Source organism: Sphaeramia orbicularis, chromosome 10 (assembly GCF_902148855.1).
Source record: "Sphaeramia orbicularis chromosome 10, fSphaOr1.1, whole genome shotgun sequence".
Taxonomy (NCBI): domain Eukaryota; kingdom Metazoa; phylum Chordata; class Actinopteri; order Kurtiformes; family Apogonidae; genus Sphaeramia; species Sphaeramia orbicularis.
This window is the reverse complement of record NC_043966.1, coordinates 34,366,451-34,379,100: the sequence shown is the minus strand read 5'-3', so window position 1 is coordinate 34,379,100 and position 12,650 is coordinate 34,366,451. Positions and strand designations below refer to the sequence as shown.

The 12,650-nt window shown below is 40.5% G+C and overlaps 1 protein-coding gene across 1 annotated transcript; it reads left to right on the top strand.

Annotated features, from left to right (window-relative positions):
• Window positions 1-947: 947 nt before the first annotated feature.
• stc2a (stanniocalcin 2a) lies at window positions 948-7,850 on the top strand. Its single transcript, XM_030145467.1, has 4 exons — window positions 948-1,323; window positions 3,526-3,668; window positions 4,398-4,609; window positions 4,832-7,850. The coding sequence occupies exons 1-4, from the start codon at window positions 1,185-1,187 to the stop codon at window positions 5,190-5,192; spliced, it is 855 nt and encodes a 284-aa protein (XP_030001327.1). The 5' UTR covers window positions 948-1,184; the 3' UTR covers window positions 5,193-7,850.
• Window positions 7,851-12,650: the final 4,800 nt, after the last annotated feature.

The window sequence follows — 12,650 nt, the reverse complement described above, 5'->3', positions numbered from 1 at the left end:
TATTCTTAGATCACTCCCTGTAGTAGTGGTTAGTAGACCTCGTTGTCACAGACTACACTGGGCATTGTGGAGCAGACCTCTTCGTATTACTTTGCCTCACAAAAAAAAAAAAAATAAATAAAAAAAAATGAAAAGAAAAAAGTAAAATGAGAGAGCACTGTGTTGTATTTATAGAGGCTTAAATGTAAGTCTAGTGTTAGAATGACATTTTAATTTCAAACTGTTGTGTAAATGTATGTCTGTGTAGGTTTAATGCCGTGTAGTTTGATGACACTTAGAGGAATGATTGCAATATAATGTGTAGGAAAACATTTTCATAAGTGTTTCTGTCACTGCAGACTTTTCACCCACTTTCTGTTAAATGTTTCCTTGAAAAAAACGACTACAGACATCCTGAAATCTGCAGTTAATTTAATAACTACCCTGCATTGAATGGCTTAGTGTAGACCCACAAGCTAAGCCTATTTTATGTGGAGTATTTGGACATCATATGCTTAAAATTTATCCAGTTTGTTGGCAGGCTCTCCACTTCTTGATCCTCCACTGCTCTCATGCGTTGCTCCTGTTTATGGCAAAAACAGACTTTTATTGACTTTTATCACTGCTGCAACTGCAAAAATACCCCCCCCTCAAAAAAAATAAAAAAAATTTGTAAGTTATCTTGCAAAATATGCAAATTGCGGACGCTTCAGGGGAAGATGGAGGTTCATATTGGATATTAAATAATAGGCTTTTATAGATTTGGTTTGCTAAACATAAGTTGATCACCCTTGAGCTGTCAAAGTCAACTTACTCATGAATATTGCTTTATGGCTCCGGTTTTATGGCAAAAAAAGGGACTTTCACTGGACACTCCCCTAAAACCTTGGACGTGGATGTCTGCGTCTCTGATTGGTCGTGAAGCCCCGGCCGACAACACCTGCTTAACTCCTTCATCCAAATTGACACCCGGGGCTCTGAGAAATATAGGCAGCATCCCTTCTAGCTCATGCATTCGGTCCCACAGCTGCCTTATAAGACACCGATCCGCAGCTGCGCTAACCACTGATCCAAGGTGAACCCTCACAGGCGCACACACACACACACACACACACATACACACACTCACTTACACACACACACACAAACACTCACACACTGTCGGATCTTTTGCTGGGAGACAAAGTGCGCAGTCGGGGAACGCAATGTTGGTTAAACTGGCCGTGGCGCTGCTGGTTTTATCAGTCCTGGAGCAGGTAGTGCGATCGGATAATACTGATATTCATGACAGCCCTCCGGAGAAGCCTGCGAGCCAGAAAGGACGCCTCTCCCTGCAGAATACAGGTAAGAAATAAGTGTCAATAGACCAGAATGTGGAGATCTGTGCTTGGTGCAACTGCTCACACATCTTGCGTGGGGTTTGTCCGGACACGTGTTTCTGTGGCTGCAAAAATTCAACCACGCAAAGGAGACACGTCCGGCCGATTTGAGCAATCCGCCCGCTTTTAACTTAAATCCCAGCCCTACGTGCACATGAGTTAGCCCATTTCGATTACTCAGAAAGAAGATATCTTGTAAATACTCTCAGACAGACATCCAATATGTTAGTAAACTATTAATAGAATGGCACAAGGTAATAGGTAATGTATACGACAGCGCATCTAGGTGTGCATGCGCGCTGGCGGACGTGTGTGTGCGTGTGTGCGCGCGCGATATAGGTAACTGTTTCAGTGGGTTTCTGGATTAAATCGGGGTTTGGCGTGTTTTGTGTCGACTGTCTGTCCAGATGAGGGGTGTTTGATGTGTTAAAGCAGGTTAGTGGAGCAGGAATGGTTGGAGGAGTTCAGTGGTTCGTGGGCTCTGAGGGAAAACTGGAGTTATTAGATAAAAGCCACTGAGGAAATTTGGGTTGAATTCAGCAAAACAAAACAAAACAAAACAAAACAAAAAAAAAATGCAAGTCAGAATAGAATGCTTAGAATAAATAAAAATAATAATAATAAATAGACTATACTAATGTGCTGTCTGTGCCTTGAAACTCCAGGTTTATGTTTGGACACTTTTTCCACACAGAGCATGCGTCGCGACCTACCATGTAAACCTGTGACAAAATATTAGAGCATAATTGTTATCTTGCATCCACAATAAGAAATAGGGACCCACTCCAATCCATGGCAGGTTTCACAGCACAGACCCTGGTAACACCACTGTGTAATTCAATGCACGTTGCGGCCAAGCTCGTACGATCCAAGCACATTCCCGTGATGCCAAAACAAGCACTGCTGACAGCGGCTCACTTTTCCTGCGCACTTAAGTTCAACTCAGTGCCTACAAACCCCTCAGCACCCCCCTACCCCCCCCCCCACCACCACCACCACCCCATTCCCCCCCTACCACCACCACTACCACCACCACCCCAAAACAGAGGCTCTTTGTTGACAGGCGTGATTTCTAATAAGTTCGATTTAATCGTTTATTAACTGTGGTCAAGATAAAGTCGTCTTGACGCAACTGGTGCGCATTTCCGACCGGTGGAAAAATGTTCTCACGCCCATCAGTTATCAGCTCTAAGACAAACCACGCGTGTAATTATGTTTTACTTAAGTCAACAGTTTGGGTTTTCATTGCCAAACTGAGACTGTATACTACCAGCTGGCTCCTAAACTGACGCGCAATTTTCCATATTAACTTGAAAATAACGCACTGATTCTGCAACATTTGCTGTAACGCGTTCCCTGCTGGTGATCTGATGTCTCAGTATATATATTCTCAGACAGCAATTTTGGGGTTAGAAGAAAAACCTTCACCGTCTTTCTGGAAATTTATGTCCCCAGTCATTAGTTCTGCTCCTGACTTCCATGGCTGAAACGGAAAAGAAAAGATCACCCCAGGGCCAGTCCCTAGTGTGCAAGATATGATATTATGTATTTATATGGCATTCTTATAGGTTTGAATTAATTCCATGTATTGCTGCTTTTACACTCTTCTGTGCCATGTCATGAACCCTAACATTTTGATTTCAGTATTCAGTAATCTCAGCTGTAATGAGAGACTTGTTGATGCACATTTAGTTGACAGATGAACAAAATGACTGCATATATGTTTCCTCCACAAGTAGTCAGAGCTGTATCTGCAATGCACCATCCCATCTCAATGCTAGGCAGTGCAGATGGATTGTGGTGCAGAATGACACAGTAATATCTCTGTCACCAAGTGTTCCTCCGTAGGAACCCCTCAGCTCAGGAAATTAGACTTTTTACTCTCTCTCTCCCCCCCCCCCCCCCCTCGCTCCTGCTTCTCTTTTTCTCTCTGGCAAAACATAGACAAAAGAGACTTCAGGTCATGAGCTCACCAACGACCACCTGTGTCTGTGAAAATAGTTACACGCCACATCAGCTTTGTGATTCGTGCAGCAATCGGTGCTAAAGTGGAGTTGTGCCTTCAAGCTTTACGGTCTTCACTGCCAACGTGCCTGTAACAATCTGCTGCTGTCTCTGCTGTGAACAGATGATAAGGTCCCTCCCCTAACCTGTTCTCTTTTTCCAGCTGAGATCCAGCACTGCCTAGTGAGTGCAGGGGATGTTGGCTGTGGTGTGTTTGAGTGCTTTGAGAATAACTCCTGCGAGATACGGGGGCTACAGGAAATCTGCATGACGTTCCTGCACAACGCTGGCAAATTTGACTCTCAGGTACTAAACTAGTCTGTCTGTGTTGGCACCTTTGGAAAATATGGTATTACTGCAGGCAACATTCCTTTTTATTTTCAATGGTTCACTGCTGCACACCCGTCATCCATGAACAGATTTGTATGATTAGGTTTTATTTCTACACAGGTAAAGGTTTAAATCATTCCTCAAATAGTGGACATTTTTGAGATTTGAAGTCATACATGAATTTATAATCTGCTTTCCTCTCTTGGGAAGTCCACTTCCCCCTCAGTAGACTGATGCATGTACAGTTGGGACTGAGGGTCATGAGCCAGCTGGCTGTAAGCCCGGTGAGCTCCTTTTTCATACACAGTGGAGGTTGTAGTGTTGCCAAACCAGGCCTGACTAGGGTCTTAATATGCCTATAGGGTCATATAGGAACTTGAATATTTGGCAGATTAATGTGGATTCCCGGAAGATTAATTTAGATTTAACGAAATGAATGAAACGATTTATTGCTATTCACACAGAATCCCATTAGAACTAGACATGGAAACTGCTCATAAACTCCAGTACAGCTAAACAGGTGCATGTCTCTGGAGTTCTAAAACTCTAATGTGCACACCAAAACTGTTATACACAAATGCACAAATCAGAATGAAAGTAAAAAGCTACACTGCAGGTTTTGCACAAGTCTTCAGGTGTTGATAGCAGTGAGATTTTGTCTTGAGAGTTCATTTGAAAACTATGTGTATGTGTGTTTGTACTCAGGGAAAATCCTTCATCAAGGATGCTCTGAAATGTATGGCACATGGGCTACGGCACAAGTTCAGCTGTATCAGCAGGAAGTGTGTGTCCATTAAAGAGATGGTGTTCCAGCTCCAGAGAGAGTGCTACATCAAGCACAACCTCTGCTCTGCTGCTAAAGAGAATGTGGCGGTCATGGTGGAGATGATCCACTTCCAAGATCTCTTCCCTAAAGGGTGAGTGGTTGGTTCTTCTGCTGAGAACATCATCTTTAATATATGTTTTAATAAATGTTATGTCATGATGTGTACTATTGTTTGCCTTCTTCTTGCTCTGTTCTTCTATGTATAGTCCCAGTTGTGACCCAGTGATTCCTTTCAAATCCTAGAACCTGGTTTCTTGTGCTTCCAAACATGAGATTAAGGCTTCATATGATTTATCTTCCTCTCTCTGCTCAGTCCATATGTGGAGCTGGTGAACATTCTGCTGAGCTGTGGAGAAGAGGTGAAGGAGGCGCTGACTCGGAGCGTCCGACTACAGTGCGAGCAGAACTGGGGGGCTCTGTGCGACAGCCTAAGTCTCTGCTCCTCCCTTGCACCATCCCCTGCTGGTGCTGCCGCCGAACACCGCCGCCCCTTGCCTTCCCACCCTGAACCGGAGCAGCCACGTCCCCCGCGGCAAGGCGACAAAGACAAACCCGGTAAGGCGGGCTTCAACGCTCACCCACGCAACCGCAGTCAGGGTCTGCGCCGCCAGAGTCCAGAGGTCGGAGTGGTGGCCGAGCAGGAAGACCCGGAGGCCACCGACATCCGGAGGTGAAAACACAGGAGCGGCGCAACATAGATGACCCTCTACGTGATCTAAAAACCACATTTACAGACTTATCCACACACCCTCACTGACGCACACACGACGAACATGCAGAACACACATCTATTTACACACACTTAACACAGACGGAGCAGAAGGAAACAAGCCCCGACTTTTCCTGTTCTTATTCCGCCCTCTCCAGTCATTCCAGCAGCCCCACATGGTAAACTTGCAGGGTAATTGTGGTATAGCTTGTACTGTTATGCCAGACCATAGGCCACGACTTTTTAAAATTAAATAATAATTGTTAATATCATGATTATTTCAATTGTTAGGACTATTTTGGCTCTAATATAGCATTTCTCAAATCATACTTACTGTAAGATTTGATTATATTTTTATTATTTATTTTATTCTTTATGCAATGTTGAAATATCGAAATGTACATAGAAATATACTTATCTATATTTATATAAACATGTATAAATATAGCAACAATATGCAATACTGATATATGAAATAGTATATGGTGTGCTGTCTGTTGTTCTCCTCACAGTATTGCACCCATCACACATTGGTCTGTAGATATGTAACATACACCATTTGTTGTTTCAAAGTGGGATTGTGTATTGTAATTATAGTTACTTGATGATTAAATACAAATTGTACAGGTTTCAAGTCCAGTTCTGGCACATATGAAATGTAGTGCATGATGGCCACAAAGCCACCAAACTTGTGCATTCTTCAAGTGAAAATCCACTCTAAAGAGAATGCAAATGTAATACTATGAATATGGACAGTCATTTCACAATTGTATGTATTGATAAGTCTCTCACAAAGCCAGAAATATAGGAGAGCCAATAAGACTGATCTGTGTTGCCATCGGGCACTCTGTTCGGGCAGCACGAAATGGGAGACTAACGTAGCAGATGCAGCTTTATGGACTTGTTTTTTTTCTTTGGTAGGCCTATTAGCGCTACTATGACACGTGTCTCATTTGGATGCAAAAAAATCGCATCACTCTCAGTCATTCTTCATTCTTCGGAACTTACTCAGTGACGTTACAGATTAATCTCATCATTATACCTTTAGGAGACAATTGCTTGTTTTCACAAATACAACTGATCTGTCAGATATTGTACATTATCTTTAATTTGGTTTTCCTTTTAACCATCATCTATCATTAAAGTACAGGAATGAGAAGATGTTGAAATGTAGTGCAAGATTTGAGAGGGACTTCTTTCTCAAATGTAAAGTCATACACATCAAGGTGCCTAAACTTGTTTTTGTCCACAGTGACCGCTTCTCTGTGATTTATGTGAATGGATGATATTGTGTCATCGGGAGATTTTGAAGCTGTTAAACTGATATAAAGCTATTTTTCAATAATGTTGAGCCACAAAAGTCTTAGATGTTGCACTTGGGATGATTGTCAGTTGTGTTGGACTGCTACAGGTTTGGAGATAATACCAGGACAGTCACACTTAGCCACAGCTAATTCTGTAGCATGGGGTATTCCATTAGAACAAGCCTGGTTTTTTGCCCAGCATCCCCACATGCGCCTTTGGACCAGATTGAGCTCTTAACCTTTCTACCTAATCTTCGCCTTCTCTGGTGTCCCAGTGGCTAGAACAGAGGCTTGACACACACCTTCCAGATCTCCAGACCTTCTAAATTAGCCCTTAGTCCTCTTCAGTCCCTTACCTAGGTCAGGAGAGACATGAAGGCCTGTTATTCTATCCGTTAGAGCCACAGGCAACGCAGCGAGGACCCAGGAACTGGGTTAAGTCCACACACGGGGGCTCTGGCGCTGTTATTCTAAATGTTATATTTACCGAGGCCACCAGAGAATTCCTCTGGGCCACAGCCAAGAGCCAGCAACACGGGGAGGAGAGGAGTGCAGCAAGAGGGAGAGAGACATGCTCAACTTTTTTTTTTTTTTTTTTAAGTGATGATTCACATCATCTTTATTTCTCTTTGTACTCCTCTTCTCTTCCTCCTTTAGGTCACAGACGCAGGCTTTTGACCATTTCAGGCCAGTCACATGCTGTAGCCGTTTGTGAACACATTGTTCCGCACGTTAGGAAATGCTTGGTCCAAAAGCAAAAATGACACATGCTCAAACTTTGTGGCTCCTTTTTTAGGGTTTTTCATTTTCTGTTTCCTGGTGTACTCACAGTAAGGTAACATTTTGCTTCTTGTCATTTAGAGGCAATTATAAGCTCCCAGGGTTGCAATCATCAGTGAGGCTTTTTTGGTTTTCTTTTTTATTCTGTTGTGGAAGTTGGGATTCCTGTGACATCCTGACATAAGACATAAGCTAATCCTATCGAGAATGTACTGTATGTGTGTAAAGTCTGTTCAGCTCTCTGTCATTAGGTTTGATATGGCTTTTTGTAATAATGTAGTGGCTTGAATGGCTTTTCTTTGTGTTCAGAGGAAAATAAACTAACCACGTTTCCTGTATTGTTAGTGTTCCATCATCACATTATGTGTTTTGCTCTGATAAGCACAAGGACTCTGCTTTCACTGTTAAAAATACAGAACATGGTCTAGAAGTGTAGAAGTCACCTGTAAGACATTGGGCATATGATCCTATAAATATCTTTAGATTCATGATGTCAGATGTATCTTGTTATCATTAAAATATTTTGTCTCTATTTTGTACATTTGGTGTCTTTCAATATATCTTTTCATTGAAGCAGAATAAAGTGGGGGCATAAAAGTATAAACTGAGTAAATGGCCAGAATTTGTACAAGGAGACAAAACCTGTATTAAAGCATTCAAGTGGTTCTCAGCAGGTTAGCAGAGAAGGTCTGGTTGTCTCAGGTATACACATACAGGTTAAAAGACACCCTGTTCTCATTTGACTTGCTGCCTCCTTTCTGACAGTGAAATATGGGGCTGTGTTTAAAGTTTCAAGGACTGGAAATATCCTCCGTATTGAAGGCCTAAACATTTGCGTCAGCGGCTCTGGATTGTATGCAATGCTCGGGGTGGGTTCAGGGTGTCACTTTTTATGACTTGTTCCAACAGTGTACATTGCCTCACTAAACATTTAGACAGTGCTCTGATTCAAAAGATAGACTTCCAACTGTTGCGGAAGGCTTTAAGTCATTATACTGGATCAAGTTGGACAGTGAAAAACACTGACAGTGGCTTTATTGGGGAGTTTAACATGCATTTAAATCATTCCACTCATTTTCATGAGAGGAAAAAAAAAAGGTTATATGTTTTTTCAACATGTTACGCACCTACTGTATTATTAGGTAGTTTACCGATAATTGAGTTTTTCTGTTAGTATTCAACCACAAGCTCATTACTGACTGTGCACTGATACTAAATGACCACTGGGTGGTGACATATGTCTGCTAATGGAGACAGTCTTTACAACTGCTTTGGCACTGTTTCCAATATTTTCCAAATGTGCAAGCCTCAACACAACTGGGCACTCAGTTCTTTTAAACAGCTAGCATGTATTTTAGCACATCTGTACAAGAACAGATGTTTCCAATTACAACTTTAACATTCATGATCAAACCTGACAACATTGCTTCTCAGCTGAAGGATGGTTCTCTCCAAAACACATCATAAGTCTTTCATTGTAGATCATCACCTGGCATAATCGTCTACTCATTTGGCAAAATCTGTCAAACATACAGACTATTATTATAAGTAACATTATTAGGAATATGGATGGATGTTTATGCAACATTCTTTAGTTGTTAATTTACCCTGGAAGTGAAAATTTTAACTAATAAATGAGAAGCTCCTCAGATTTTGGATCAATCAACCACACATTCTTTTGAGTTAGCTGTTATCCATGTAAGTTTCCTGTTCACTGTGTTGCTCCTGTGAGAATGCTATTGCAATGTATGTTGTAAAGACCTTGCACTGTTGAGATCTGCAATAACATTGCACATCAGATTCAGTAATGCTGAAAAAAAAAGAAGAAAAAAAAACAGGACAAGGCTGAAATAAGAAGCTGCCCGGCTAAAAAAAAAAAAAAAAAAAAAAAGCCATGTACACATTTTGACCTCTATTGTTTACACAGTGCCAAAGCAATTTCTCATGTTGATGGCTCTGACGTTTTTTTTTTTTTTATATGAGATAATAACATTGCTTTGAAGCACAAGTTAAACGTTTTGGGTGAGTTATGACCTTTTGCAGGTGGTAAAAGTGGTTTGAAAAATGCACCTTGAGCTTTGAGAAGGTTATTCGTTCAGGGAATGAGCCAAAGCAATTGTAGAAAAACTATAAAAGCAGGAAACATTGTGGGAGCAGGTGCAACTATTGAATTTAATGGGTGTTTCTCAGTTATATGTGACTGAAGGCTTTTTAAAGCTTATGAATACTTGTTTAGGGCATCTGATGGCACATGTATTCACATTTAGAAGCAAAGGAAAGTAACATGCACCCACATAATTCAGAAAGACAGATGAGTGATTTTCTAATGATTTGTGCCTTGTTTCATCTTAAAAGCTTGACAAATGGCAATGGTTTTGAAGAATTCTAAGAATACTCTCTACTAGAAATATCTCCTGTCATCTGCAGATTGAGAATAGAATTAATCTTAATGGTTAATTGTTTTTACTTTCCAAATCACACACAGGCGATAGTCACACCAACAAATAACCCTTTATATATGGGAAACACATTAAGTATTTATAGAAAAATATACAATATTTGCTCCACACACAAAGACAAACTACATGTTGACACTTAATAGCATGCTCATACAGTCACCTTCACATTGTTTGTATCAAATTAAAGTCAGGAAGCAAATGAATAAGGTAACAGAGCATGAAGCATTATATTCACTGGGTTACACTGTGGCTGAAAAATTATGCTGTGTCACTCTGCTTTTCACAACAATACATTATGTCCGAGATGGATGACCTCTTGGCCAAACAATGAACAGCTGGCTGGACCTGAAATCTCCCAGCTTACATGGTTGGTATGGCAACTGAGCATTATCAATATGGAGGCGGCAGGCATCACATCTGAGAGGAGGCTGAGCAGCACAAAGAGTCTGTGCCTCTGAGAAGAGAAACCTGAGATAGTTTGCTGTGGGTGCTCTGTGAACGTGTGCTCTGCGCTCCAGTGTGAACTAATGAATTAATGACCGGGTGCCTAAGTTCCATGGATGAATCATTTAGGACCTGTCCAAGGTGAGTGGGTGCATCCCACTTCTATTTCTTGTTGGGCTTCAGAGGATCAATGGCCTGCTTTCTGAGGATAAGCTCCTAAAGTTGGTATAGCAACACAGCAAAAAAGGGGTGTCTAAAAACAAACTAAAAACAGGAACGCTGAGGAAAAGCTACTCAAAACAAGTGAAATATCTGTCCATGCAGCAAGATAATTCCGCTTGACAAGATTTCTTGAATTAAGATTGTTAAATCTAGAAATAAGCATGTCTACACATGTATGAACACTTAAAATAAGAATTAACTCTTTAAACTCTTCTAAATCTAAGTTTATTTTATTTTTATTTTTTTATCTTGGTAAGAACCAAATAATTTGCAGTGAACAACTGTAAAATACACCATCCTGTGTATTTAACAATAATGTCACTGTACATAATATCAGCGGAACCTTTGCAGCAAAACTGTTTCAGAGGGGAAAATAGACTGTGCTGCTCTGAGGAAGAAAATGCTGACACAACTCATTGTTCTTGTGTTACTGTCAACCTCAAAAAGTATATAGCAACACAGAAGATGGTGGATTCTAGCACACCTTCAAACACACAACTATAAACAGACTAACAGGGTTTACTGAGAGAATGTCGTTTTTTATAATTGCTCACTCAGTGCAAATACTATGCAGAAAATACCAAACTGGGCGAACAGTGTTTTATGTTAAAAACAGAAACCAGGACCTCGACGCATGCTGTGGTCTTGTAAAACCACTCCAACAGGCCCTGCAACACATGGGAGCGGCATGGAGTGATGAGTGCCTTTACTACAAAATACAAGTAAAGGGTGGGAATGGCTTGGGGACTAGAACTATGTTAACAAAACAAACTCAAAGGAGAAGTACATAATATTCTAATAAACGGCTTTCAGGCATTCACGGTTATTTAGATTGACAAGCTTTTTCAGGTGCTTCTGCTTTTTGAGTAAAAGCAAAAATACACTTAAAATGAATTTTAATTGACTGCATTTAAATGTTGTTGTTTTTTCTTTTCTTTTTTTCTTTTTTACAAAAGTGTGGCGTATTTGTAACCGTTACATTGTAATCATTAAATTGTTTTTGTTTTAAACTTTATGTGAACATCTGCTCAAGCTTTCAAAGACAGAAACAGCACTGATTTGATCACTGATTTGATCATTTACAATAGGGGTGGCAATCATGAAACAGCACTATTATAATACACTGTCCCTGAAAACAATAGCACCATGATATGATTATACTGCAGCACCTGATGCAAGATAATCATCCATAACATATCATGATTTCTGTGTGCCTTAAGAAGAAAATAAATACCCTTTAAAGGCAGGAATGTTTTATGTATTCAATACAATGTCGTGACCTCTATCAACAAAGATAAAAAACACTTTCACTTGTGTTTTGTGTAATAGTAGAACAGGAGAACCTATCTTCAATATTAGTAAATGATCACACTAATCACACTGTGTCAGCTTCAGCATAATGAGACACTGGATTGTACTGAGGGGGAACACACAGCAGCTGTTGTGGAGAACACAGGTAGACATTAGACAGAGGCAATAATACCATATAAGGATATCTGTATCCACATAAGACATGATATGATGGTATGAGTGGAGCAAAGCTCAGATCTAAGCAAAGTAAAATTAATCAAGCTTTCAAGCTGGATTGTGTGCTGAAAATAGCAGCAGCTTATTTTAATGAGATTGCAGTGCAATAGTAATTTACTGTTGGCTCAGGTTAGCAGTCAATCAAAGGGAGTCACATTCTATCTATCTATCTATCTATCTATCTATCTATCTATCTATCTATCTATCTATCTATCTATCTATCTATCTATCTATCTATCTACTGCACAATCTCTGACATCTACTTTACTCTGACGCAGATGGAAAAAGAAATGTGTTTAGCCAAATCATCTCACCTGCATTCCTTTTGCATTTTACATTTGGCTTGGAAGTCTTTCCTTACATTATATACAGTTCTCTTGTTCTAATATCTATCTTTTTGTCTTGTTTAATGGATTAGACAGAAATAAGATATTTCCTCGGATCATTAATTTACTTTCCTTTCAACTCCTCCCATTTATTTAAAAGCATCCTTATTTGGGAGGAGAACATCTACAGAGCAAGTGCATTCATTGAGAAGGAGTGCTGTGGGCGTAATGCACACCACAACCAACCAATCAGCTGTTAGATTTTGGTGGGAGTGGGCGGGGTTTTAGAGGGAAATCCTGACAGTCAGTGGCTGGTGGTAGATGATGGGGGCGGGGTTTATAGACGGAAGTGTCTCCCGAC

What these genes read in the sequence shown, in the direction of transcription:
- stc2a (XM_030145467.1), top strand. Translation starts at nt 1,185, where the DNA reads ATGTTGGTTAAACTGGCCGTGGCGCTGCTGGTTTTATCAGTCCTGGAG. An exon ending in CCTCTCCCTGCAGAATACAG is followed by an intron (nt 1,324 to 3,525) that starts GTAAGAAATAAG and finishes CTCTTTTTCCAG; the next exon opens with CTGAGATCCAGCACTGCCTA. An exon ending in CAAGATCTCTTCCCTAAAGG is followed by an intron (nt 4,610 to 4,831) that starts GTGAGTGGTTGG and finishes CTCTCTGCTCAG; the next exon opens with TCCATATGTGGAGCTGGTGA.